General features: G+C 40.8%; 2 protein-coding genes across 3 annotated transcripts; both read left to right on the plus strand.

The window, feature by feature from the left end:
• The first annotated feature begins 1,208 nt into the window (after positions 1-1,208).
• On the plus strand, positions 1,209-3,253 carry TMEM139 (transmembrane protein 139). Its single transcript, XM_054628385.2, has 2 exons — positions 1,209-1,456; positions 2,779-3,253. Exons 1-2 carry the CDS (start codon positions 1,209-1,211, stop codon positions 3,251-3,253), a joined length of 723 nt encoding a protein of 240 aa, XP_054484360.2.
• A 2,631-nt stretch (positions 3,254-5,884) lies between these two features.
• CASP2 (caspase 2) lies at positions 5,885-24,581 on the plus strand. 2 transcript variants are annotated; one of them, XR_013181010.1, is made up of 10 exons: positions 5,885-6,299; positions 11,741-11,908; positions 13,407-13,482; positions 14,854-14,948; positions 16,342-16,518; positions 17,638-17,766; positions 18,151-18,241; positions 18,355-18,416; positions 21,744-21,893; positions 21,986-22,095. XR_013181010.1 is itself a non-coding variant. In XM_054655077.2 (10 exons), the coding sequence occupies exons 1-10, from the start codon at positions 6,150-6,152 to the stop codon at positions 22,794-22,796; spliced, it is 1,281 nt and encodes a 426-aa protein (XP_054511052.1). In that variant the 5' UTR covers positions 5,897-6,149; the 3' UTR covers positions 22,797-24,581. The 2 variants fall into 2 exon arrangements, 1 of the variants encoding a protein (XP_054511052.1); XM_054655077.2 differs by lacking the exon at positions 18,355-18,416 and adding an exon at positions 22,662-24,581 and having other exon boundaries at positions 5,897-6,299.

Genomic DNA, 24,581 nt, shown 5'->3' on the forward strand with positions numbered 1-24,581 from the left:
CCAAAAAACTCAAAAGGTATTCAAAAGGAGGTATTCAAAAGTACTCAAAAATATTCAAAAGGAGGAAGGGAGAGTTTTAACTGGTGTTCTATCCTCGGGTCAGAACGGGAAGCAGCAGTGCACAATTTTTCCTTGTGATGAAGAGAGAAGTTAAAACATGACTGCTTGTACCTACCAAAACCTCTTTCTGGTAAGTAGATGCTAAAACAAATGTGTTTCTTTTGCTTATATGCCTTTAACTATTGTTTTCTGTAATTAGGGGAAAGCACACAATGTGACATGGAGCTATATAAAACTGTTTATTTGTTTGGAGAAGCATATTCATAAAAATATGCCCCTTGTGTCATGCTTTTTTCCTTCAAAGAAGGAAACGTCTTCACCAAACGTGGGATAGATGTAAGTTAGTATAACATGTGCAAGACAGCCCCTTAATTATGGTATTCTTGAATACCACAGATCCCTGGTATTCATTCCATATTGACTGCACACAGTGACAACTGCTGTCTCTTTCACAGAAATGGGGTTTGGAATGGGGGACAGGAAAGACTCTTCTGTCTGAGAAAAGAGGCAAAAAAAAAGCACATCAACCAAGAAGGAACTGAGAATACAGGCAAATACTGAAACGAACACCTACATTTTACAAAAGCACGCATACCCTAGCTACATCCAGAACCTAAAGGTACATTACTGCTCTAGTGCTACACTGAAGTAAGATGCTCAGTTTGTCAAGGGAGACAGGGCTATTGAATAATGCTTTTCTTCTGGGGTTTGAACGAGTATTTGAATGTTGATTATGCAAGGTACAAATGTCCCAGAATTAACCCTTATGGTTATTCCATGTCTTGCTTTTGCAGTATCCTCAATCTGCATTCCTGTTAAGCCAGGCCTTTTTAGATATGTCTGGTAATAAGTACTGATGGTCCATTTATGCATTTTATGTTTTGCAGCTGTGTCCAAGCATTTCAACTATTCAATATGCACGCACACAGGAAATTCTAATATGTTTACATTGGTGTGCACAGACTTCCCAGGCTTATGAACTATGTGCACATATTTGAGTGTCTATGTTTTTACTTCAGTCACAATACTTGGAAATGTGTTTATATGCTCATGTTTCACGTTGAAAAAACTGCTCCATCTTCCACAGATGTCTGTCCCTTTAAGTGCCCATCTGTTCTCAAGTGCCTGCCGCCACCATCCCTTCTGCCATGTTGTTAGAGACACGCTGGAAGAACATCCGCCAAACCTTGCTGCTTCTGTTCACCGCTGCTCTTCTCATCGGGGTCACCATGCTGGCCATCTCCTCTAACATCAACCCAGTGGGCTATTTCTTCCTCGGGGTAGGGGGAGTGTGCCTGGTCGGCTATTTGCTGAGTGTGTTTGTCGAGTGTTACCTGAGGAATCAACACCGGCGTGACGCAAATGAAATACCTCCAAACAGGCAAAGCCAAGCAGGGTAAGCAGCAACCTGGTTGCTCCTCTTTAACTCTCTCACCTCACTCATGGCCATTTTAAACACTCTTTTGCTGCCCTTCCCCTGAGGCACAAAATGCAGGCTCCATTCCCAAAGGCAAAAGTTCTTTTCAGATTGTTTTCCCTCATTACTGATGTGGAGGTTGCAAATGTCAATGCCACACATGTCCTGTAACTTTTATAATATGTATTTTCTTGCCCCTGGGAACTGATCCACTAGAACTTGCCAATGTTAAACCGATCCAGGCCCATTTTATTTTTTCTTTGAGTAATCGAGGCTTGCCAAACAATGAGTCAGACAAGGAAAAAGAAAAAATGTTGAAGCAATACTAAATCTTATTTGGGTTTAGCTCTATAAACCTTATCTCTAGAGCAACTGTTTCTTGGCAAACTTTGAAAGAAACCTGTAACTGGGTGTGTTTCCACTCTTAAAATTCCTGCTTGACGCTAATAAAACCCCTGATTTTTAGAGACTCTGAATACTCCCACGTTTTCTTGGCTTCACGTTCACTTGCAGGCTTTCAGCGTCAGCTAATTTAACCCCAGTTTTCCTGCTGTCATTGAAGAGGTTAACTCTACTTGTAGCCTTACTTCCTTGTATAATTCAGATAATCATTATCCACGTGCATAAATGACCTGATGTTCCCAAAGACAATGTTTATTTTTAGAAAGATTATATATAAAAAGAAGTCTGTATTGGGCCCTGCTAGTTTGGGGGCATACTTAAAGAAAAGTAGTATCCTTTTATTTAAAAATACAACCTGAAAATGAAAATGTCTCCAATGTAACATTTTTTCTTTGGAGATAGTTCTTTTAAACATGGAATAAGTAGTCCTTGTTTAAACTAAATGAAACTACTTAATTTTCTCCACTTCTTAAAAATGGATGAGCTAATATAATAAATAAAATAGCTAATATAATAAAAAAATAGGTCCCATTTTAGATTCTTTATTCCATGAGATAATTAGTAGTTAGCAATCCTTAGTGATAAATTTCAACTGTAGGAGGACACCGGGTTAAGCCTAGGAGACCGAACTGAACAGTGTGGGTAGCCTCACTGACTCTGGGGGGTGTGGGAGAATGGTCAGACAAGCTATTTTCTATCCCAGTAAGAAAGACATTCAGTTGGCTGGAGAGGTGAGCTGATCCAGGGGCAGAATATCCTACACAGCAATACCACATGAGGTACCCTGTCTCAGTCCCATTTGTTGATTGTAGCATGGTCCCTATAGTCCATGATCTGTACTACAAACATAAATTATGCACTAAAACAACGAGTGTGTCTGGCATTGTTCTCTGGCACAGGGTGAATGCCGCCTATGAAGCGCCCACCTACGAGGAGGTGATGACCATGTCAGCTCCAGCACCAGCAATATGGACAATTACATCCAACCCGGGCTCCGTGCCCTCGCCGCTGAGCGAGCCTCCCCCGTACAACATCGTTATTGAATCCTCTGCCCAACAGGAGATGATGGTGGAGGCTCTGCGGGGGCCAGTGCCACCAGACACAGCGCACATCTCTGACACAGACACGGGCTCCAGGACGCAGCTGCAGCTGGTGCTGCCCCCGAGACTGCAGCGGTTTGTTTCGGACATCCATGGGGACAAAGACCTTGAAGAAAGGTTTGAACCACTGGAGCCACTCACCCCACCACCTGCTTACGAGACTGCCATCAGTGATGAGGTCTTTGCAGAGGCTCACCAGCCCTCTGTGTTAGGATTGATTTCACCTTCCGTGAATACAGAACCAAACCCTCACCCCAATACAGGATGTTCCTAGAGGGATGGTAAAACGGCTGATAATGTTTTGCCTAAACGTTGTCTCACTATTCTTTGAACCAGAATTGAACTACAGACACAGCTTCTGATGTTACCAGAATCTTTTTGCACAAAAAAGAAATCAATGCAATACCACACTACTTTGACTTGGCAGATACATAAAACCACTGTGAGGAAAGTTGTGTTATGTATGGCAACATTCTCAAACTGGAGATACATCTTTATGGGAGAGGATAAGTAAATCCTGAGAAGAAATGAGATTGCCAAAAAAACTCCTGAAGAAGGACTGTAGGAATGCAGCCAGAAGAATCTGCCTGGAAAAGGGGAGGAATAGAAACAACATTAAGCACATTCTGCCTGAGCATTGCAAACAGCAATATTGCTTAGTGTGGCTTCAGCCACCCTGAAATCCCCACAGAGAGAACAAGCCTGCACTCCTCACCTTGCTGTTTCGCAGAACACAGATTTATGGCCTGAGCTTTTTGTTACTGTCCCTCTGCCACACCTGCTCCACATCCTCAACTGTGCTACATGGGAGTGTGACTGAGGGGAGAAGTCTGACTGGATCTGGAAGCTGGTACCACCTGATACCTGTCACTTAGGGTTGAAAAGCTGATAGTATGCATCAAGTGACTTCTGTTGTTCACAAAGTTCTCATCCCACACAGCCAGTGGTGGACAAGTGGGAGATAAGTTTTCGCCCTGCAAGAGAGGCCAGTGATGGGATATATACACATGTAAGCATCCTCTGCTTGGACTTCATGGCTCTAGAGCAGGGTTTATATCTGCTGTATTACAGATGTACTCTAACAGATGGCCTGAGACACTTTACTGTCATCATGCACAGAAAGGCCAAAGCTCCTCCAGTTCTCTGTGGGCTCTGGAAAGATCCTGTCTGTCTGCCAAGGCAGCAGAGCACCGGAGGACAACAGTCCCAAGACACATTTGGCCTTCATCATGACGGTTCTATGCTGTAGGCAGGTTCTAGCTCTCACTGGTCAGTGATGTGGTGCCTTTTTAAATGGGTGAACTAAACTGATCAGCTCTGCAGTGTCAAAGTGGTCTGCAGTATGCAAGGAGATGCATTTGCATCTGGTGAATATCCACATTAAAAAATAAAAATGCTGGTCCAAATCTCCTGTGAAGGAGAGCAGCAATCATCCCAGCCTTGCTCATGACTGCATATTTAATTCATATGAGGAACCATCAAACCAAAGGCTAGAAGCAAATAAATTATTTCTTATTGTTTGATTCTTTATATTTCAAAGGAGAAAAAATAAACCTTTTATGTTGTTTATAAATAAATAGGACTGCATTAAAAATTCCTGGTGGCATCATTAATTTTTCCTCTCAAAAGAAGCACTCCACAAAGCCATGCCTTTGCTTGCATTCTGTTTATTTGATAATCTTGGCTTAGAAAAGAGAGAGGAGTTCCATTTCTGAATCAACAGCTGAATCACTTTATTATCATTACTGATGAAGCAATTACGATACCTCTGTCATGGAAGTATTAAGAGAGACAAACTGCTGATTAAGGCAATGTGATTTCTTTAATGTCAATGACTCCTTGCATTTCCCTCCTGTATCTGCCAGCAGAAAAGAAAAATACCTTACCAAAAGGTGTCACGGGTATGTGACACAGGCATAGAAACTTTGAGTCTTAAACTGGGCAACTCAGGACTTGCCTGAGTGCATCAAATTGCTAGGAGTCAGGAAGAAATTCAGGTGGCCAGCACAGACTAAAAACTAGCCAAAACAAAGACCAAAAATGTCACCAGTTATGATCAGTACAATTTTGTCTTCAACATTTGTAAAGGTTGTCAAGCCTTTGGACTTGTGCTAAGGTTTAGCAGATAGAATTCCTGTGCACCAGAACACAGGAAAATCTTATGTGCTAAAGAATAATGTGCAGAAGCCATCTGAAGCTTTAAGGGACTGTTTTTAAAAGTTGTATGGGGAGCAGCTGTGGGAGCTAGGGTTGTTTAGCCTGGAGAAGGCTCAGGGCAGACCTTACTACTCTCTACAACTCCCTGAAAGGAGGCTGCAGCCAGGTGGGGTTTGGGCTCTTCTCCCAGGCTAACAGTGACGGGGCCAAAGGAACTGGCCTCAAGCTGTGCCAGAGGAGGTTCAGGCTGGACACCAGGAGGAGTTTCTTTTCGGGAGGGTTGTCGAGCATTGGGTCGAGAATGGGCTGCCCTGGGAGGTGGTGGAGTCATCGTCCCTGGAGGTATTTAAGGGAAGGCTGGACGTGGCACTCAGTGCTATGGTCGAGTTGCCAAGGTGCTGTTCAGTCAAAGGTTGGACTTGGTGATCTCAGAGGTCTTTTCCAACTGATTTTTCCAATTCATTCTATGATTCTGTAATGAGAGCTGTGAAATTGCTTTCGCTAGGGTGGTCGCTTGATTTCCCCTTTGTATTTCCCTCCGTATTTCTCTGCACCATTCCTCCCTCCCTGTTAACTACAGCAGGTTATCATTTCTGCCTGCAGCTGATTGCCGCAGAAACCCATCTCAGCAGAGGCAGAGAAACTAAAACAGGTTAAAAATAAAAAATTACCCAGAGCCGGTGCACTTCCCAGGAAAGCCACCGCACCCTGCAGCAGTCCCGGCTCCTCCGCGGCTCCGCGCGCCTGAGGGGCCGCGCGCCAGCCGGCGCAGGAAGAGGCGGGAAGGCGCTCCCGCTCCAGCGGCGGTCACGTGAGGGCGGGAAGCGCGTCCCGCCGTTTGAATCGCGGGGGCCGCCGGGAGAAAGGCGGGCGCGCGCGGCTCCTTTCCGCCCGCCCGTCGTCAGGCTGCGGCCCGCGGGGTCCCGCCGGTTCCTCCCGAGCCAAGAGTCGAGAGGGGGCACGGGCGGCTCCTTGCCGCGGCGCTCGGCCCTGGTGTCCCCACTCCTCCCAGGATGCTGGCGGCGTGCGGCATGCAGCGATGCCACCAGGAAGCGCTCAAGAAGAACCGGGTGATGCTGGCCAAGCAGCTGGTGTTGAATGTGCTGGTGGAGCACATGGTGGAGAAAGACATCATCACCACGGAGATGGTGGAGATGATACAGGTACGCTGGTTGTCGCCTGCGCCCTGAGCTTTGTGTCTGGCTGAGCTCGGTGTCGCTCCTTGCAGCGGCAGCATGGAAAAGCTCACTTGTTACCTGCACCGTGCAGTGGGATTGCACTCCGAGGACCTGCAGCGTGCAGGAGAGCTGTAAGGTGCTTTTGTCGAAAGGCAAAGTGCATTTCCTCTTGAGATTTCCCTGCATTCTGGCGTGCAGTTGCAGCAGGCTGCACTTAGTGCATCGGATGGTAGCTTCCAGTCCTTTATTGTAGTTTTGTGCTTATCTTTTTCCTTCCACGTATAGAAGCGGGAATAATATGTATTTCCAAAATAATACTGTGAAAATAAGTAAATGAATACGTTATATATACCGGTTTGTTGTGGCACCTTCCACATAAAGAATTGGTGCTTCCTGTATGTTTTTGTAAATTGCGTGAATTGCATTGCAAGGCTCAAGGCTCACTGTCAAATTAACAAATGCTGCTTGTTTGTAGGCTTGTGTTACTTACCCTGTGTAGTGAGTGCTGTGGGGAGAAGTCATTGGAAATAGCTTGGGATTCCGGCCAGAGGGATGGTAATGCACAGAACACTGTGCAGGATGAGCTGCAGCTCTTCAGAGAGAGCAGGCTGGAAAGGAAGAGGTTGAACATGCACAACAAGTGCGTGTCAGGGCTCAAGGAAGGAGTCTGAGGGGTTTTGAACTAGCAAAGTTCATGGTCCCATAATAACGAATGGATGCTGAAAAATAGGATTATGAACTATTTTCTGGGTATGAGTGTAGAAAATGTAAACCTGAGACTGATAAGGTTTTGATAGCAGTGAAAAGATAACTTCCTGAGTAATTTTGAGTCATTATCAAAGATAATGTGAATCACTTTGTGTACTTTGACGCGGTGTCAAAGATAATATTAGATGCCTCATGGGGCCTGTCAAGGATATCAATGCTGAATTGTGGGAGCTCCAGGCAGTCTCACCTGAAATAGCTCCAATCCCTAATGCAAGAGAACAAAGATACCATGAAACAGTGCAAGCCAGAGAGTGAATCAAAGACTTCTCCAGGTTTGGGCTGGAGTAGCTAATTTCTTCATAGTAGCTGCTATGGGGCTGTGTTTGGGATTTGTGCTGGAAACAGTGTTGTTGATTTCGAGGTGTTTTAGTTATTGTTGAGCAGTGCTGACCCAGAGCCAAGGCCTTTTCTTCTCACCCCACCCCACCAGCAGTGCTGGAGGTGCACAGGAAACTGGGAGGGGCCACACCCGAGACAGCTGACCCAAGGGATATCCCACTCCCTTTGGTGTCGTGGTCAGCCTGTAAAGGTAGGGGATGAAGGAGGAAGGGGAAGCTCTGAGTTACAGAGAATGGTGCTAATGATGCCACGATCTTGGGTTTAATCCCTGTACAGGCCATTCACTTAGAAGTTGCACTCAATGGTGCTTGTGGGTCCCTTCCCACTCAGAATATTCTGTGAGTCTAAGTCACCATTGTGAGTGATGGAGTCCTGCTGTCCTTGGAATGGTTGAACTCCTGCCTGCCAACAAGAATTAGTGGGTGAATTCTTTGTTTTGCTTTGTGCATGTGGCTTTTGCTTAACCTATTAAACCATCTTTATCTGGACTTTTCTCACTTTTATTCTTTGGATTCTCCCCACCATTCCACCTGGGGAGGAGGTAACTGAGTGTCTGATGCTTAGCAGCCCACAGGGCTTAAGCAACAACATTGCTCAAGTGTGAATGGTGAGTAGGGGTGGGCTTTTGGTGGCCTGCACTTTGGTCGCCCAAGGGGGAGCAGAGAAGAAAAGGGGAAAAAAATCCTCTCAAACATAAGGTAATGGCAGAGAAAGTATTCTTTTTGGCAAGGTGCTGTTGTAGGTTAGAAGTATTAAACTGAGACAGAAGAGAAGAAGCCTAAAGGAATCTTCCCTTCCAGATGTAATTGAGTAAAAGGGAATGCAACAATACTTAGTAATGGATTATCAGTAAGGAGAAAGGTGTTATGATGGATAAGTCAGGTAAAGAGTAATAGCTTGGTGGAAATATTATGCCTAATACAATAAGCACACCTAACTAAGTGCTTAAATGCATATAAATAGCAGTAGCAGCCTGAGCAAGAGAGCAGAGTGACTTGAACTACTGTTGCAGGGCATTGATCTGGAAATTGCAACAAAAATAGAAATATGGCAGAGGTAGAAGGAAAACTGGATCTGCAGAATATGCATTGTACTAGAAGGATAAAAATGAAGGGAATGTTTACTGAATACTCCTAGACATAACAGTGCTATGGAGAAAGAATAAAGTGCATTAAAAAACCAAAAGAATCACTGGAGTGGAAAACACTTTGTCTTACCTTTGATCTTCCTGTAGTAGGTCTGTGAATTTTTAATATTCTTCCTGTCTCTGGCAAATGTGAGCACAGGTCTTAGAAGTGCTGTTAAGTAGCCTGTTATTGTAAATGTATTGTGATGCTGATTGCCAGGTACCTTAATGGAAACAGGAGGAGCCAAATGCCATTGTCTGATGAAAGAGAATAGATTCTCCTGGATATTATAACTGGCTGGTTCTATATATATCGTCCTGCACCCTCAATAAGTCAGGAAATCAAGATCTGGATAAATAGTTATGATAAATAGTTATGTTCTAAATAATCTTTTCTTAAAAAGACAACAGTTACACTGGTCCTGTCGGCTTGATTTAAGCTAAATAAAAGAAGAAAATGGAAAATTTTCTGGAAACAGAAAATTCTGAAAATAGAGCATTTAAATAAATTTCTGTAATCTAAGGAAAGTGAAGTAAATCAAGGAGCTCAGGGAGATGAACCGTAACATTTTTTCCAAGTATGAGGTGTCAAACCAGTGAAACTTTACCCCAAGTAAGAAAAAGATGGGAGGGGGAGTGTGTTCCAGAACGAGCCACTGAAGGCAAAGGTGGTTGAACTGGATGAGGAGCTCACAAGGAATATGAAGAGTAAGTAGAGAGTTTATAGGTGTACAGCATTGGTTGGAGAAGAATCAGCAAATAGAAGCTGCTTCCTTTGATGTCTGAAATGTGGGGAGATAGTAGGATCTGACAGTATTGAATTTAAATTGGGTCATTCAGAAAGATACTAAACCGTGTGAAGTTTTTTTCCACTGTATACATTTTCAATAAAGTGTAAAGAAAAAAAATTGTGTTTGCTTTGTTGTGAAAATGATGTTATGATTATCTAGGTGAAAACCCAGAAGAGGGGGGTTTCAAACACAGGGGAAAAATTATTCTGGCAGTGAAGTGGGACAGTGGAAACAGCTGTTTTTAAGGCAAGCTCCAACATCTACTTGTATAAATGCTTGTTGGAGCATCAGATGTTCTTCCAGAGCTCTGAGATGGACTTTTAAAATTGCAGATATAGTAGCAAGAGCTTTCTTGCTTTTTAAACAAGTTGAGTACTCTGTACTGTAATCAAAGACTGAGATGTTTTTTATATAAAAAGATTTAAATACTCTGTTGATCAGTAGACAGTAATGAAGGGATCATAGGTTTTGACAAGTGACATAAAGTTGATTAGGATATTTATTATTTATCAATTTTATATGCTTTTTCTATGGATTCTACAGGTGTATAATAAGACTAATATGGAATTTTGACAGGACTTCAGAATTTATTTACAATTAGTTTCTGTTATGTAGATTATCAAACCTATCTGTGAGGGGAAAGAAATAAATTAGGGATGTATTGGGAAATAAAATGAAAGAAGTGTCTTATTAACCTCCGAATGTTTGCTGAACATTATTTAGCATAACCTAAATGTGATATTGAAGATGAAGTCATATCAGGAAGCACAGCCCTTTAAGTGTTTAAGGAAGCATTAAGGAAGAAGACTGCTAAAAGCTGACTGCTGTGCATACAAAGTGCAGAATATGAACATTCTGGAAATTCTTCAACTTTTCAGTAAAACTAATGTTCTGGTTCTTGAGGTCAGCTTGTATTTTAACTATCATTTATGGCTTAGAGTCACAGACTGTGAAAAAGATGAATGACCTCTAGCTTGTCCCAAAACAGCTGCAGAAAGGAAGAAAAATTCATTAGATACATAAAAAACAAGTCTCAACCTACTTTACTAGTTACAATAAAATTCAGTGAGCTTACAGCAAGATACAAATATATGGAGGGGGTTATTTTCAACGACTAATGGAGCAGTGTTAGCAGGAGAAAGAAGCCTTCATACTTCTGGGAAGGCACAAGTAAGACATTATTATTGGCAATTCTAGTCAATAGTACTCTGAAATTCAGGATCTTGTGGGAATAGGCAAAGGTACATACACTGCTAAGGGAAAGAGGCCATTTATGGAAGAAGGTTTGTTTCCTGTAGCAAATCAAGACCAATTTATAGAAAGGAGTTTGATAAATAAGGGAATGGACAGAACACTGAAGTCAGGAAACAGTTGATAAAAATAAATGCTCTTAGTCATGAATGAATATAGGTCTGAAATTCTAAATAGATTCATAAACATTGGATCAACAAGATTTTGCAATATCCTCCCAAATGATGTGTTAGGGCAAAAACCAGACTATGTTTGACACTGAGCTTGATAATTATGAATGAAACCAGATGATGTGATATCTTTTGTAACAGAAGATTTCCACATTTACCTCAAGGCTTCTTTTTTTTTTTTTTTTTTTTTTTCCTGTGATTGCTGTATTGTTAAGCTTTATTATGTGTAACTCATCAGCTACTCCCAATCACCCACCAAAAGGAGAGACCTTGGATCTAAGTGATAATTAAAACAATATAGGATTAATTCCAAATAAATAAAATTTATTTCTGATATCTAGTATTTTGGTACGTGATTTTTGGTGTGGTTTAGATTTCACAGGGAAGCGTATTGTTGTATAAATTACACATTTTGTTGGGAAATACCTGTTAGTATTCTAACAATTAGAACTTCTTGGCACTGCTTCATTTTTTGATGTTAACTTTTTCACATATACTAGTGTATATTGCTTCATTGGTCTAAGTATTCGTCTGTACATAAGAAATGCCATTCTGGAACTGACTGCATATAGTAAGTGTTTTACTTAATGTTTTCTGGAAGAGTTGACTATCTGTGTGAGACCATAAACTATTGGATAGTAGTGGGAGCATGTTTTTGACTTTGTGTATTCAGTGAGGAGAAGTCAATACTATTCCAGCAGTAACTGGAAGTAAAATTTTAGAGATAATATGGTGTATTAGTGTGTGTGGTCATGTATGAATTGCTGGCTTGTTGTGTTGTCATATACTCTAGAGGAAATTGGAACAGAGGAGTGTGAATGAAATCAACTAGGAAGAGTGTAATAGTGGTTCTAGCACAGCTAAGCATAGTGGTGAAATGTTTATCTGAAATAAAGAGTTGTTCTGATAATTCATTGCAAGTTAATTATGTCTGGTGTTACTTGAGTATGGATTTTGATTTTTTTTTCCCTCTGAGTTCAGGCCAAGTCTGGGAGCTTTGACCGAAACGTGGAATTCCTCAATTTGCTGCCCAAGAGAGGCCCTAATGCCTTCTCAGCCTTCTGTGAAGCTCTGAGAGAAACCCAGCAGCAGCATCTGGAGGCAATGATCCTGAAGACAATGTCCAACCTGAGCCATGAGATTGCAAGGGTACAGCAGTTTTTAAAAAATAGGGTGGATGGCTTGCATTTCAGATTGGGTTTGGGCACAAAAGGAGCTTTATCAAATGGGAAAAACTCAATTGTTTACAAAGGATAGAATGGTTTGGTTGTAAGTTGAAATTTGTAGTAGCCCTAGCAAAAGCAGAGAGGAAGAAACTTGGGAAGAAGAGAATTTTCATAAAGAATCACAAGATGGTGGAGGTTGGAAAGGGCCTCTGGAAGTCATCTCTTGCAACTTCCCTGCTCAAGTATCACCTTCAGTAGGCTTCCAGAGTCACATCCAGGCAGTTTCTGAATATCTGCAAGGATGGAGACTGCAGCCTCTCTGGGCAGCCTCGTCCAGTGCTCAGGCACCTCCCAATAAAAAAGCATTTCCTGATGTTTAAGAGGGAGTCTCCTGTGTTTCAGTTTGTGCCCATGGCCTCTGGGTCTGTCACTGGGCACCACTGGAAAGAACCTGGCTCTGTCCTCTTTGTGCCCTCCTTTCAGGTATTCATACACATTGATAAGTTCCCCTTGAGGGGGATAAGGGATCACCTCCCTTCATCTCTTCTGCTGGCATCACTCCTCCTGATGCAGCCCAGGATACCAGCTGCCTTTGTGCCAAGGGTGCACTGCTGGCTCCTCTTTGGCTTGGCAGCACCCAAGTCCTTTTCTGCCAAGCTGCTTCCCAGCTGGGTGGCCCCCAGGATATATTGGTGCCCCAGGCACAGGACCTTACACTTCTTTTTGTTGAACTGCATGAGGCTCCTGCACTGTTCTTACATCCAACAAGTTCTTAATGGATGTGTAATCAGTAATCCAAAAATTGAAAGGGAAGTATTTTTTTCTCTGAACTTTTTTGGTTTAGTTTTCAGTGATTGTCTGAGTAGAGTCTTCAGGAAACAAATACTTGTATTTCTTTCTTCTGTTATTTTTTTCACTTTGTGTACTTAGTGTTGTACTGAAGGAAGAGTTTGGGAAAGATTCCATGTTCTTAGTGCATTGGCAAGGATGGAAACTCTCAGTAAACATATTTTATACAAAGGAAGGGAGAGCAAATACTTCTGAACAAGTGTTTCCTTATTAAAATGTAAAATTTATTAGACTACCCTTCTAATTTTTTGTTTTGCATTTTTCTTTACTATACAAACAATCAAATCTTGACAGCAAACAAAAATAGAGGAATCACCAGACAATTCAAGTTCTTGTTAAAACCGAGAAAACTAAGATGACCCCAGTGTAAAGATTCTTAAGTGAGGACTTGGGTAGAAGTGCAGATGATCAAAGAAGGGGAGGAGTCTTGCACTGAGAGAAAGTGCTACTGCTGTCCTGTTGTGATGTTTCTTTTGGAAGTGACCAGAATATTATAATTAAGTCATTTTTGTGTGTATATAAATGCATGTATCCTTTCTTCCATGATACCTTCATCTTTGTACTGTAGAGAGAAAAAAAAAAAAAAGCTATTTTATGCTACTCTTTTTTATGGATTTATTGATGTCTTGTAGCTTGAACACTGTCATGAGTCAGATCTTCCGTACCCTACCAGTGAGTCCTGTAATTCAAAGAGACCCCGTTGGCTTGGTGAGTTGTACATGATTTGCTACCTGGTTGGCTCCTGCCAATTTCTTAATACTGTCTTAATTTGATTGTAGAAATAAGCTTGCCACCACTTTGCTCATCCCGGGAATGCAAACTTGATAGTAAACTATGTTATGATCAAAGAGGGTGCTTTATAGCATATGGGAAGAGACAACCAATGTGTGTTTCTTGTTAGCTTTATTTATTCTTATGGGACACTTTTTTGCTTAAAACAGTACATGTCAGTAAAATTCTAGTTTTTGCAAAGATTTTCTTTAAGATTTGTAATAGAATTTCATTGAGCTAGTGGTCTGATAAGATACTGACTTCAGGCAGTATTTCTTAACCAAGACTTCCTTCTTAAAAAATAAGTTTAAGGCCTTTTATGTGTTATCTGGGTCCAACTTGCTTTTCTTTAGCTTCCGTCAAGTGCAGGAAATCAGCTTCTCCTTCACATGCATTTCCAGCCTAGGCCAGGGGTCTGGTCTAACAAACATTGGTTGGAATGAATCTCCTTGCTAGTTTTTATGTTGCTTCTGGTAATGCCTGGAGTACTTTTTCCCTAACCACAGGTTTACCCTTATGCTGGTTACTAGGAGCTCTCTCTGGTGTTAAAGAACAAGTGTCTAATTTTTGGAAACTTTTTTTATTTATGTGCAAGGGTTTTAGGTTGGGTTGTTTTGATTTTTTTAGAGCATATGTTCCTCCAGCCAGGAGAGCCATGCCTCAAAAGGCTGAAAGAGGATTTCAGAAGAGCTCGTGAATGTCATTAGCTCAGTTTCTTCGGTACAGAGGAGTGAGTGTTTGTCTGCAAATGGCAAAGAGCTGATTATCATTCCCCTCATCTGCTGTTATCCAGAGGAAAGTGTTCAGAGGCAGATTAAAAAAAGAAAAGGGATTTGCACTTTATGAAAGTTAAAATTGTCTCGTTTGATCACTTATGCATGTGTGCAGCATGGGAGGCCTTTTATGACAGGAAAGAACTATTCTGTTTGAAATTTTCTAGCAACATTTCGTCAGCCAAACTCTGAAAGTAAGAACATACTGTGCAAAACAGCAGAAAGCACAAAGATCTTAAATTAGATGAGAATTCTGTTTTCATACTCTGTAGTCCAGGCATTAGATAAGGCTAACCCACATACAGGCAAAAATAAAAGCTGTCAGTTAAAATAAATAAAACAAGTATACTGTTACAGTACTTTGTTTTCTCTTCTGTGTTTCATTTTGTGTCAGTAGGCCCTGATCAAACAAAATTTTTGGAGGTGTGAAATGTGCATAAATGAATATAGTTCAGGATTTGCAAGTTACTACCTTAATACAGAGGTTTTGTGTCTGAAATTTTAAATTTTTATTAATATATTTGGCTTTGCACAGAACCAATAGAGCATTCCTTGGATAATGGAGATGGTCCCTCAATTCCTCCAGTGAAGTATTGCACTCCTGAATTTTATCACAATCATCAGCACTTGGTAAGTTGTTGGCAGAGAAAGTCTTTAAGATGTGAGATGTTTGGATCTATCAGCTGAACATGTGCCACTTAAAATTGGGTTGAAATGCTTCACTGGGATGCAGATCAGAGTTGTGCTATTTGTGTAAATGAAAGGTGTTACCAGTCGTGCTCCATTTGATGTGGTTCTCATTTACAAGTGTCAAGAGATCCCAAAAAGTTCTGTAACTCTAAACAAATCTCTGCCTTTGTTTTTTTTGCTCATGAAGAGCTTGGTGGAATGACTTCTGTACTATTGCTCTCTGTGAGCTGTCAGTATTATTGCCTCAATTTTATTTTTCTGTGTCCTCATTTTCTCTAAGTTGACAAACCCTCTAAATGACTGTAAGATAGTAGAACTGTGTTTTCAGCTAGTAAGTTGGCTGTTTTAATTGTCAGCTGTACCCAATAGAATCCTTAGGCTTAAGAACAAGATCAGGATTATGTGCTAGAATTCTACCTGTGGGTAGAACAATTTGAATTTCTAATCTTCTGCTGCAGTATTTGAAGTTATATATATAATCTAATTCCTTTTTGTTAATTCTGTCTGTAAATAGATTGGTGGGATGGGCTTAAGGAAAAATTACTTTGTGTTGTGGGATAAACACTTCCTTAGGGTTATACAATGTCAGAGGCTCTATGTGTAATGAAACAGAGGTTTTGTTTGTGTGTTGGTTTTTGTTTGGGTTGGGTTTGGGTTTTTTGGAGCTGTCTGTGGGGGTGACTTGATTAATAAGCAGTGCCAGTATGAGCTTGACTAGGCTCCTTTTACATCTGTGCCTGCATACACCTTATTTGATATTCTCATTTGGTATTAAATTTTACTTCCAATTTGGAGGAGTGTTAGTAAGTGAATTACTATTGATTTGTTGTTGTTGGAATGGTAGGGACAGAGAGGGAATTTCTCTGTCTTGAAGGCACCCCTCTTAAATTAGTTTTTTTCCTGTTAACCTCTTCTGCCACTTGCACAATTTTGAAGATCAGTGGCTGACAGTCCCTTGCTGTTGCAATGACACTCATTGGTATTTTACATCTCTGATCCCAACAGCAATTAAGAAATGTTAGCTAAATTTTGCATAGTGTTGTCCTTTGTTGGGGGTGACACAAAAATATATGGGGCCCTGCTGGGGTGAGGAAAGGGGAGAAAGTTACCAATATCTAATTCACAGTTTGAAATGGGTAAGTGGCGTTTCTTTTGAAATGAGGAATAAGGCAAGGCAGTCTAACTTATTAATAATAGTATTGTAGCATTGTCAGTTGTGGAGGCTGGCAAGCAAAGGCATATCAAGTTAGTGTGGAATGATTGCTGTTCTATTCTAATACACCATTATTTCCTTGGGTAGTCTAAATTTACCCATTTTTAATCTTCCTTGCAGGCATACAAGCTGACATCAGAGCCGCGAGGCTTAGCGCTGATCCTCAGCAATGTCCGCTTCAGCAGCGAGAAGGACCTGGAATATCGCGCCGGGGGAGACGTGGACTGCGCTTCCCTGCAGGTGCTCTTCAGGCATCTCGGCTATCGAGTCACTGTTCTTCATGATCAAACTGCACAGGTAAGGGGGTGATCCCAGTACTTCACAACTGGTGTGCCTGAGAGTTCGTGTCATAGTTGTCTCAAGAGATTCCCTCTGGTACGTAGCTGAGCTTTGAAGATATGAATTATCACTTAAGAATAGAAAATGAGGCTGAACATAATTATATCTGCCCTCATACTGATCCACATGAGAAAGCTTGGAAGGCTGAGCTCTTCCAGTGGATAGTAGTATCACAAAGAACTACAAGAGGTATTATTCTAGTCTGACCCTACTGCAAGGGGGAAGACTTTTGAGACCACTCCTGGCATGTGTGTTAAAAACACAAATTAATGAAGTCTCCAATTTACTATAGATAGACTTTTCCAGATTTCTCTCCTAAAACTTAAACTTTGCAAATATTTGATGTAGTCTTTGCTGTTGTGATGTTTTCATGTCCTTTCACTGGTGAAGTCAGTTGGCATCCCATTCATCAGTCTGTCTGTGCAGCTCAGTTCCACTCTTTCAGTCTTCACTAAAAACATGTATCTGCTTCACTTAGGAAAATTGGTTGTGTTCCATGGCTAACTTAATCAAGCCACTCTCCCTAGGAATGCAATTGCTGTCTTCTCCAGCATCATTTGATCTTAGTCCTTTTAAATCCCTATGAATTCAAGTGATACAGGACCTGTTAAAGGGTGTTTTATTCAAGAACAGAGCTTTTGCAACATTGATAGAACATATTTGCATCTGTCATGTTGTCAGTTCCTTAAGTTTTCCAGTTTAAATTTTGAATTGACCACTAGTGTCTGAATGCCTTAAGTCCCAGAGAATGTATCTGTTAAGCTGCTCCAACATCCCAGCCAGATTCCAGTGTCAGTGTAAAATATCACTTGTAAAATATCACTCTGCAAAATATCACTTGGTTTCCTCTGTTGGCCTAAGTGATTCCTGCTTTACACTGTTATATTTAGGACTGAATATTGCATAAAAGAAGAATATTTTGCCTTTTTTTTAATAGTACATGTCTTTTTCATGTAAATTTAGGGGTGAGGGGTTTTTCTTTGTTACAAGGAAAGCCATTTGTGTTCTTCCCAGAAAATTGATTCACGTTCCCTATGGAAGTTTGGAAAGCATTGGATTTTTTTTTTCCTGTTCTAGGAGATGCAGAATGCATTGGAGAGATTCTCCAAGCTGCGAGATCATCGAGATGTGGATTCCTGCATTATAGCTCTGCTTTCCCATGGTGTGGAGGGTGGGGTTTATGGCAGTGATGGCAAACTACTACAGGTATGTTGCTGAGTCCTGATCTCTTGTTGTAGGTTATCTCCAGGAAAGTAACAATGTTCAAAAAGAAAAAAAAAAGATTGAGGATTCACATATTTTAAAACAGAAAAAATAAGAGCTGGAGGGAAAAAAGGACAGGGGCAGGTCTAGAAAATGAAAAATGGCAAGTAGGAGAATTTATCTCTCTGTATGAATACTAGGTAGAGTTCGTGAACCTGGGGAGAGGGTGGAGAACGGGATGTGTATGTCACACACTGAGTTTGCAGATAAAGGAGAGGATTACCAAGACTGGTGAGGTAATAAGCAAAAGACAGGGAAGCAAGGTTGAGACTGGGTTTGGCTTACAGAAGGCTACAGTGAAGAAATTTCCTCTCTTTCTTCTCTCAGTTGCAGGAGGCTTTCCGGCTCTTTGATAATGCAAACTGCCCAAATCTCCAGAATAAGCCCAAAATGTTCTTTATTCAGGCCTGCCGGGGAGGTGAGTGCCCAAACACTGAAAGCCATCACTTGGCATGCCATTAAGGCTCATTTTGCACACATGCACACCCTCACATTCAACTTGCTGTCAACTTTCCTCTTTGCTTCTCTCAGGTGTAAGTGGGACCCATATTCACCTCCCTCTGCCCTGCTGCTGCCACTGCATCTGTTGCTCTGTAAGTGTCTTTAGCTGTGCATGAGGTGTGTGCATTGCCTTGCAGACCCCAGAGCACCTTAGTGACATAAAACTCTGTCATATCCCACTCATACCCCGAGGCTTCCTCGTGCTGTGCCTGCAGGAGGGGGAGTGGGGCACATGATGCACAAATAGCAGCACAGCATGGAGCAGTACACTAGCACAGGAGTCTTGCTGAGGTGCTGTCTTCCTCTAGATCCTTTATGTGTTGTGTCTCTTGTGGTGGTCTCTTGAGCTGTCAGAGTTGGTTCCAATTATTTTTAGGGTCTTGTCTTTTTCCTTTACCTTAGCCTGTTTTCAGCCTCAGATGACCTTTCCTTGCACCCTTTTCCACATGCTGCTGTTGAATTCTTACATGCTGCTGTACAGAACTCTTTTCATGATTCTTATAGACTTGTTCTTCTTCTGTGCTTTGTGTACCTTTTTTTTTTTAATTCTGTCATTCCTTTTCCTCCCTTTTGTACCTAAACAAACACATCTGTAACTTGCTACCTTTCGGATCTGCTAATGACCAAATTTTTTCCACAAGTGTTTGGACCCTGTGAAATTGCAGCTATTCCAAAGTGAAGCTCTGTCTTATAGTTTCTTCTTTGCCATTGTGACAGAGGAGTTTTCCTCATGTGTATGCTTTTCCCCCTGCTGTTCCCTTGTTTCTCACAGTTGTCTCCCTTCTTTCTCATTTTTAGCAAGCTTTACAGTTTGTCCTCTAGTCTCTACTCTTCTTTAATCCCAATGCAGGGAAAAACCCAAAGTCTACATGAAGTATTTCAGTGATCAGAAATACTCGATCCTTTTAATCATTTGGGAATATTGTAACATGCATGTTTACAATATGAATTGAATCTGATTGCTTTCCTTGTGTGAATGAACATTTAGATACTCTTGAACAAATGTGAATGTGCAGACTCAGGGTGGAAATAAGTGTAATTAGCCATAATTTTCAGCTGACCTCATTAGGTAATTATGTTTATTTGACTGTAATGTTACCATAAGGAGTCTGTTAAGACTAACAAATCTTGCTTGGCCTTTGTATTCCCAAAAAAATTGCTGTGAAGGAAGAATGGTAAAGCTTGCTGTGCACAACGCTTTAGAACTAGGATATTGCAATAGACAAAGGATTAAGATACTTGAAAAACTGGAAGGAAAATCTCAATTTAATTAAAAAACGGCAAAGAAGACAAAACCCTGCCTTGTCTAACCTTTTTTAAACCTTGATTAATAGCTGGAGGGGAAAGCCAGTTACAAAGTAATTGAATTGTCAACAAAAATGTGTACCCTTTAGACAGCATTAAAAGGATTGTATAAATAGTATTGTCAACTTTGAAATAGTAGTCAATCTATCTGTGCCATGCAACTTAGCTGGAACTAGTTGAAACAAGGTGAGAAATACCTAAGTTATTCTTCCTCTCTAACCTTACATTGTAGGCCTGCTCTGTCTTCTATTAGTGGCACATTTTTTAAATGTAGATAAAGAAATATTGGTACAGTCCTAATTCCCAGTGAGCTTTTGGCAAGAGTCTACTAAAGAAGTTAAGTAGTCCACCTGCAGTCATGGATCAAAAACCACTGGCAGCAGAAAACAATGGGAAGAGTTTCAGTGTGGCATAAAACGAAATTTTGAAGTTGCTTAGAATCTGTGTTTGATGTAGTCCATTCAAAAGAGTGAAAAATTATACTAAAAGCTGGATAGTTAGCAGTTACTTAAATTAATTGGCAGAACAGCTGTCTGGGAGCTTCAGTATAATTTAAACAGACAATCTCTGGCAGTGGTTCTATAAATTAGAGGTTAAGTACGCAAAGGGTTAGTGCTTTACACATTTTAGTTAAGTTGATAGGAGTGGTGTTTGAAGATATGCATGAGGAAGATTTGTAATTCTGAAGCTTTAATCAAGAAAGTTTTGATTTTATTCATAATGGAGTGATGACAGTGTGAATAATAGAGTTTGACAGTAAAATTACCTGAGTGTTCTGAAATAAAATGCACTGTGAACAGTACACTAAATTTTTAAAAAGACAGAGAACTGGAAGGATTTTGAGAAGGGTGATGAAGGCATGAAAAAAATGTGGTTAAAAATGAAAAAATATGCATTGCTACCCTAAGAGATGAGAAAGGAACTTAATTGTGAAATTATGAAATTCTGAGCTATGGAGACTTTAATTCTAGGCTGTTTCAGACAATCACACCCCTCCCACTGCTGTTTTCTTTCTAGAGGAAAAGAACAATGTTGCTGACTTATGAACTGACCACTTTCTGAGCATAATTATGAGATGCCACCTGTGCCACTGCCTCTTAAGGGTTAGAAATCCAAATGTATTATTTAGGCATAAGCTAGCAATAAAAATTGAGAAACATATTAGGAGGAAAGCCTCTGAAGTGGACACTTAAGCCACGTAACAATAGACTCTGATTCTGCTGTTAGGAAGTAAGAATATTAGATTCTCATCTTAGAACAAAAGGAAACAAAAAGGCAAAATTGTATGGAAAATCTGTGAAATGTAATTTTAATTTTCTTGCAACACAGCTGGACTATCAAAGTTACCGCCACTAAGCCATTAGTTGAGGTTATAATGGAAGCTCTGCATCATGCAGAAAATCAATTGAGAATATCTACACTTGTGTAATACACACTAATGAATCCTGGAAAGAACATTAAATGCTCTCCAGGTTTTAAACTAATCTCCATGGACTGTAGGTCTCTCTCACATTTGGGTTCAGATTATTTTGCATTTTTCTGCTGCACAGTTTATGCTTTTAATTGTAACAAGCAGTATTGTAATCAGGTTTTAGAACTAGGTGAAATACTTTGTCTAGGTTTTCTACATGTCCTGGGTGTAGATCTTAGCAACTAAAATTACAGCTCTTGTTTGAGTTCTGCAGTAAATAGACAGTTAGCATTGCAAAGTGCACTAGACATTTTTGGATATTTCCAAGGTAGGTATGAGTGGAAAATAAAATCTTCATGGGTGGCATCAAATCCTTCCATGAATAGTGGAGAACTACCAGAAACTTCCCTGCTTTCATGGTAATCTCATGATCTGTGTAGGAAGAGGCGGGAGCAGAAATCAGCATGCAGACCATGTCAGGTTAAGCAGGTGCAGCAGTTTTTGGTCTCTGCATTAGTTTGTGCAGAAGAACTTTCAAATGAATTTAGAACAGCTGAGAAAGTTTTTGCATTAACTTGAGGCTTTCTGCTTGACAGTAATTGTGGCATTGCTGACTACAAAACTAAGTACAGGAAAGCTACATCCAGTAATTCAGGATAATTTCTTCTCCCTTTCTCCCTCTCCTCGTTTATTGCCACCACAGATGAGTTGGACCGGGGAGTGGATCAAAGAGATGGCAAAGGATGGTCAGATTCTCCAGGCTGTGAGGAAAGTGACGCGAACAAGGAAGAAAGCCTGAAGCTGCGGCTGCCCACGTGCTCGGATATGATCTGTGGATATGCTTGTCTCAAAGGTAATTGTTTGGGCCCCTAATTGCTTGGGCATAAGGAGGTTTCATATGTCTGTGTTCCCCAGAAGTCTTCATGGTAGGCGCTCTCTCGCCAGGCACGGCGGCCATGCGGAACACCAAGCGCGGCTCCTGGTACGTGGAGGCTCTCACCTCGGTGTTTGCAGAGGACTCCCGACACACCCACGTGGCTGACATGCTGGTGAAGGTGAAGGGCATTTACTCTCCCACTCCTACCTGGTTTTTGAAGGGCCTTCCATTGCTTCAGAATGCTAGGATTAATCTAGTACTATTAAAGCACTTATTCTTGCCTTGTTTGTAGCAAAATTACAATTTTTTCCTCATTCTTATTTACTTATTTATATACAGCTCCATAGGAGCTTAACCAAGTAATGATGCTGTTTCTTTGACTCCTTCTGTTTCATTAGTGTGGTCGCATGGTGAACTTGCGAGTAGAGTTCATATTGCTTGCAAGAATCAGTTTTCTTCTATAGAAATATTTTTTTTTAGGTGAGTTCATTCCCTGAACATGCACAAAACAGCTGCAAAATCAGCAATATCATATAAAGTAAAGTTTGAGAAAGTGGAGGAAGAGGGAGTGAAAAAAAACCAATGTAGCCACAGCAACTTGAGCTGCTGTGGAACTGCACCCTAGTTCTTTATCCTTCTTACAATTAGGGGACTACTTAATGCATTAAACAGAAAAATCTGGGAGTGCAGAATGTGTCTTTTAAATCCTTCTAGTCACTTGAATTTTTTTACTCTCACACCTAGGTGAATAGGCAAATCAAGCAACGAGAAGGTTATGCCCCAGGCACGGAATTCCACCGCTGCAAGGAAATGTCGGAATATTGTAGCACGCTCTGTCGGGACCTTTACCTGTTTCCTGGCTATCTACCAGGAAAATAACCTTGCCAGCTCTGTTTGAAGAGAGATACTGCCAAAGCTGAACTTCAACTGTGGATATCTGTTTTCACTCTTATGAGCTGTGACATCAGATGTACAAGCAAGGAGTGCCAGTCTAATTCTTTATGTCCTTTTTTAAAATAAACTGGCAGCTCTTCTTGACCCTGACTCAGTCCAGGGTTTAAAATTCTAATATCCCAATTGGGTGTGTATGTATAGAAAGTGATGGAAAGAGGATCAGCACTGGAACTGGAAAGAAGTGGGAACATCCTTTGGAAGGAGACATAAGGAGACATTTGTAAACAAAGTGAATGTGAAAATGGAAATGGACTACAAGTACAGTTTTTAAGTTAAGCCTTTCTGAAAGGAAAATCAGTCAAAAGATGCTACTTATCTTATGCTTGTACTTCAACAATTTTAAGTACTTTCTGCATGGTTATTCATCCAGGACAGTCGACTGCTCTGCACATTAGAAAAGGGCTTTTTATGAAGGAGAATCTTCCTCCTCCCTAAAATGGAAGGTTATTGTTCTCAGTACTCAACACTTTCCATTTTGATCACTTACAAGTCTATTTTTTTATGTTCCTTCTATAGCCAAGATATCAAGAGAACTCGAAGATATCCCAGATTATCAGCAAAACATGTAGAGACTCAGAAAAATATGCCTGCATAAAATGCCCCAGAAATAGTTTTGAATCTAGAAATTCTAGATTAACTTCCCTTAGTCCCAAGAGTGAACAACTGCATGGAATATTCCTTTTGAGGAATTTGTTTACCATAGTACTTACATGTCACAACAGACATTCACTCCACCAGCTTCTCAGGAGTTTATAAATTGCACTGTACAACTAAAGCCCTGAAGCTCTACAGCCTTGTACAGGAGGATCTTTTGTCTTTTTAATTAACAAAAATATTCAAGGCAGCTCTTTACAGTCTGAGCATGTTGCTTGGATTATTTATCACTGCAGTTTTTTTCCCTTTTAAATGAGAGGGAAGAGTTTTATATTATTATCCTGTTCTGTGAGTTTTCTTTCTTAATCCATGATCATTTAAAAGCGTAAACTAGCACCTCTTTTGGAAATTTCTTCTACAGTCTCTTCATGCTGTAATTTGTGTCTTGCTGTGTCCAACTGCAGTTACTCCCACTTGATGTGATGTGGGAGATGGGCATTGTTCTCTTTTTGTGGTAGAGCTAAATCCTGAGATACTGGATTACATGTGGACTACAGGTGGCTCACTTCAGTCTCAGTCTCTCCATTTTGTAGCGCTAAGTTGGCATAGTTCCTGGCTTTTTTTAATGTAAGTATGGCTTTTAAGATATATTTTTCAGGATAGAATTATGAATGGGAAGCACAAAGGTAAATGGAGGGAGGCTGGAAAACTAGGCATGTGCTCTTTTTATTATTCTGCCTGGTAAATGAAGGCTGTGTTTCCTCCAGCTCACAAGGGTGCAGCATTAATGTGTATCTTGCATTTATCCTACACACAATGTGATGAACAGAACAAGAATCATACTTGCCAATTGGTGCCTTACTCTGAAGTCTAATACACCAGTTTAGGGGCTCGTGTACCTCCCTGGAGTATAAACACTGTCTTCCTGAGTGCTCCCTCTACAAAGTGGTGCAATATTTTACAGATAGCTTTATTGATGAAGCAGTCCATTCTGATGGATTAAATTTCTGTAGGATTGCATCAAGTTGCATTATCACTGCCACTTTTATATATCTTTTTGTACACTTGTATTTTACTGCCTTGAGGTATCAAAATAAAGAATTTTTGTTTGATTAA

The sequence above is a fragment of the Agelaius phoeniceus genome, chromosome 2, assembly GCF_051311805.1.
Source record: "Agelaius phoeniceus isolate bAgePho1 chromosome 2, bAgePho1.hap1, whole genome shotgun sequence".
NCBI classification, from domain to species: domain Eukaryota; kingdom Metazoa; phylum Chordata; class Aves; order Passeriformes; family Icteridae; genus Agelaius; species Agelaius phoeniceus.

Bases quoted from the DNA above. Each gene is read 5' to 3' on its own strand.
- TMEM139 (XM_054628385.2), top strand. From the start codon at position 1,209: ATGTTGTTAGAGACACGCTGGAAGAACATCCGCCAAACCTTGCTGCTT. The intron at 1,457-2,778 runs GTAAGCAGCAAC...TCTCTGGCACAG, and splicing joins AACAGGCAAAGCCAAGCAGG to GGTGAATGCCGCCTATGAAG.
- CASP2 (XM_054655077.2), top strand. From the start codon at position 6,150: ATGCTGGCGGCGTGCGGCATGCAGCGATGCCACCAGGAAGCGCTCAAG. The intron at 13,483-14,853 runs GTGAGTTGTACA...GGCTTTGCACAG, and splicing joins AAAGAGACCCCGTTGGCTTG to AACCAATAGAGCATTCCTTG. The intron at 16,519-17,637 runs GTAAGGGGGTGA...TTCCTGTTCTAG, and splicing joins TTCATGATCAAACTGCACAG to GAGATGCAGAATGCATTGGA.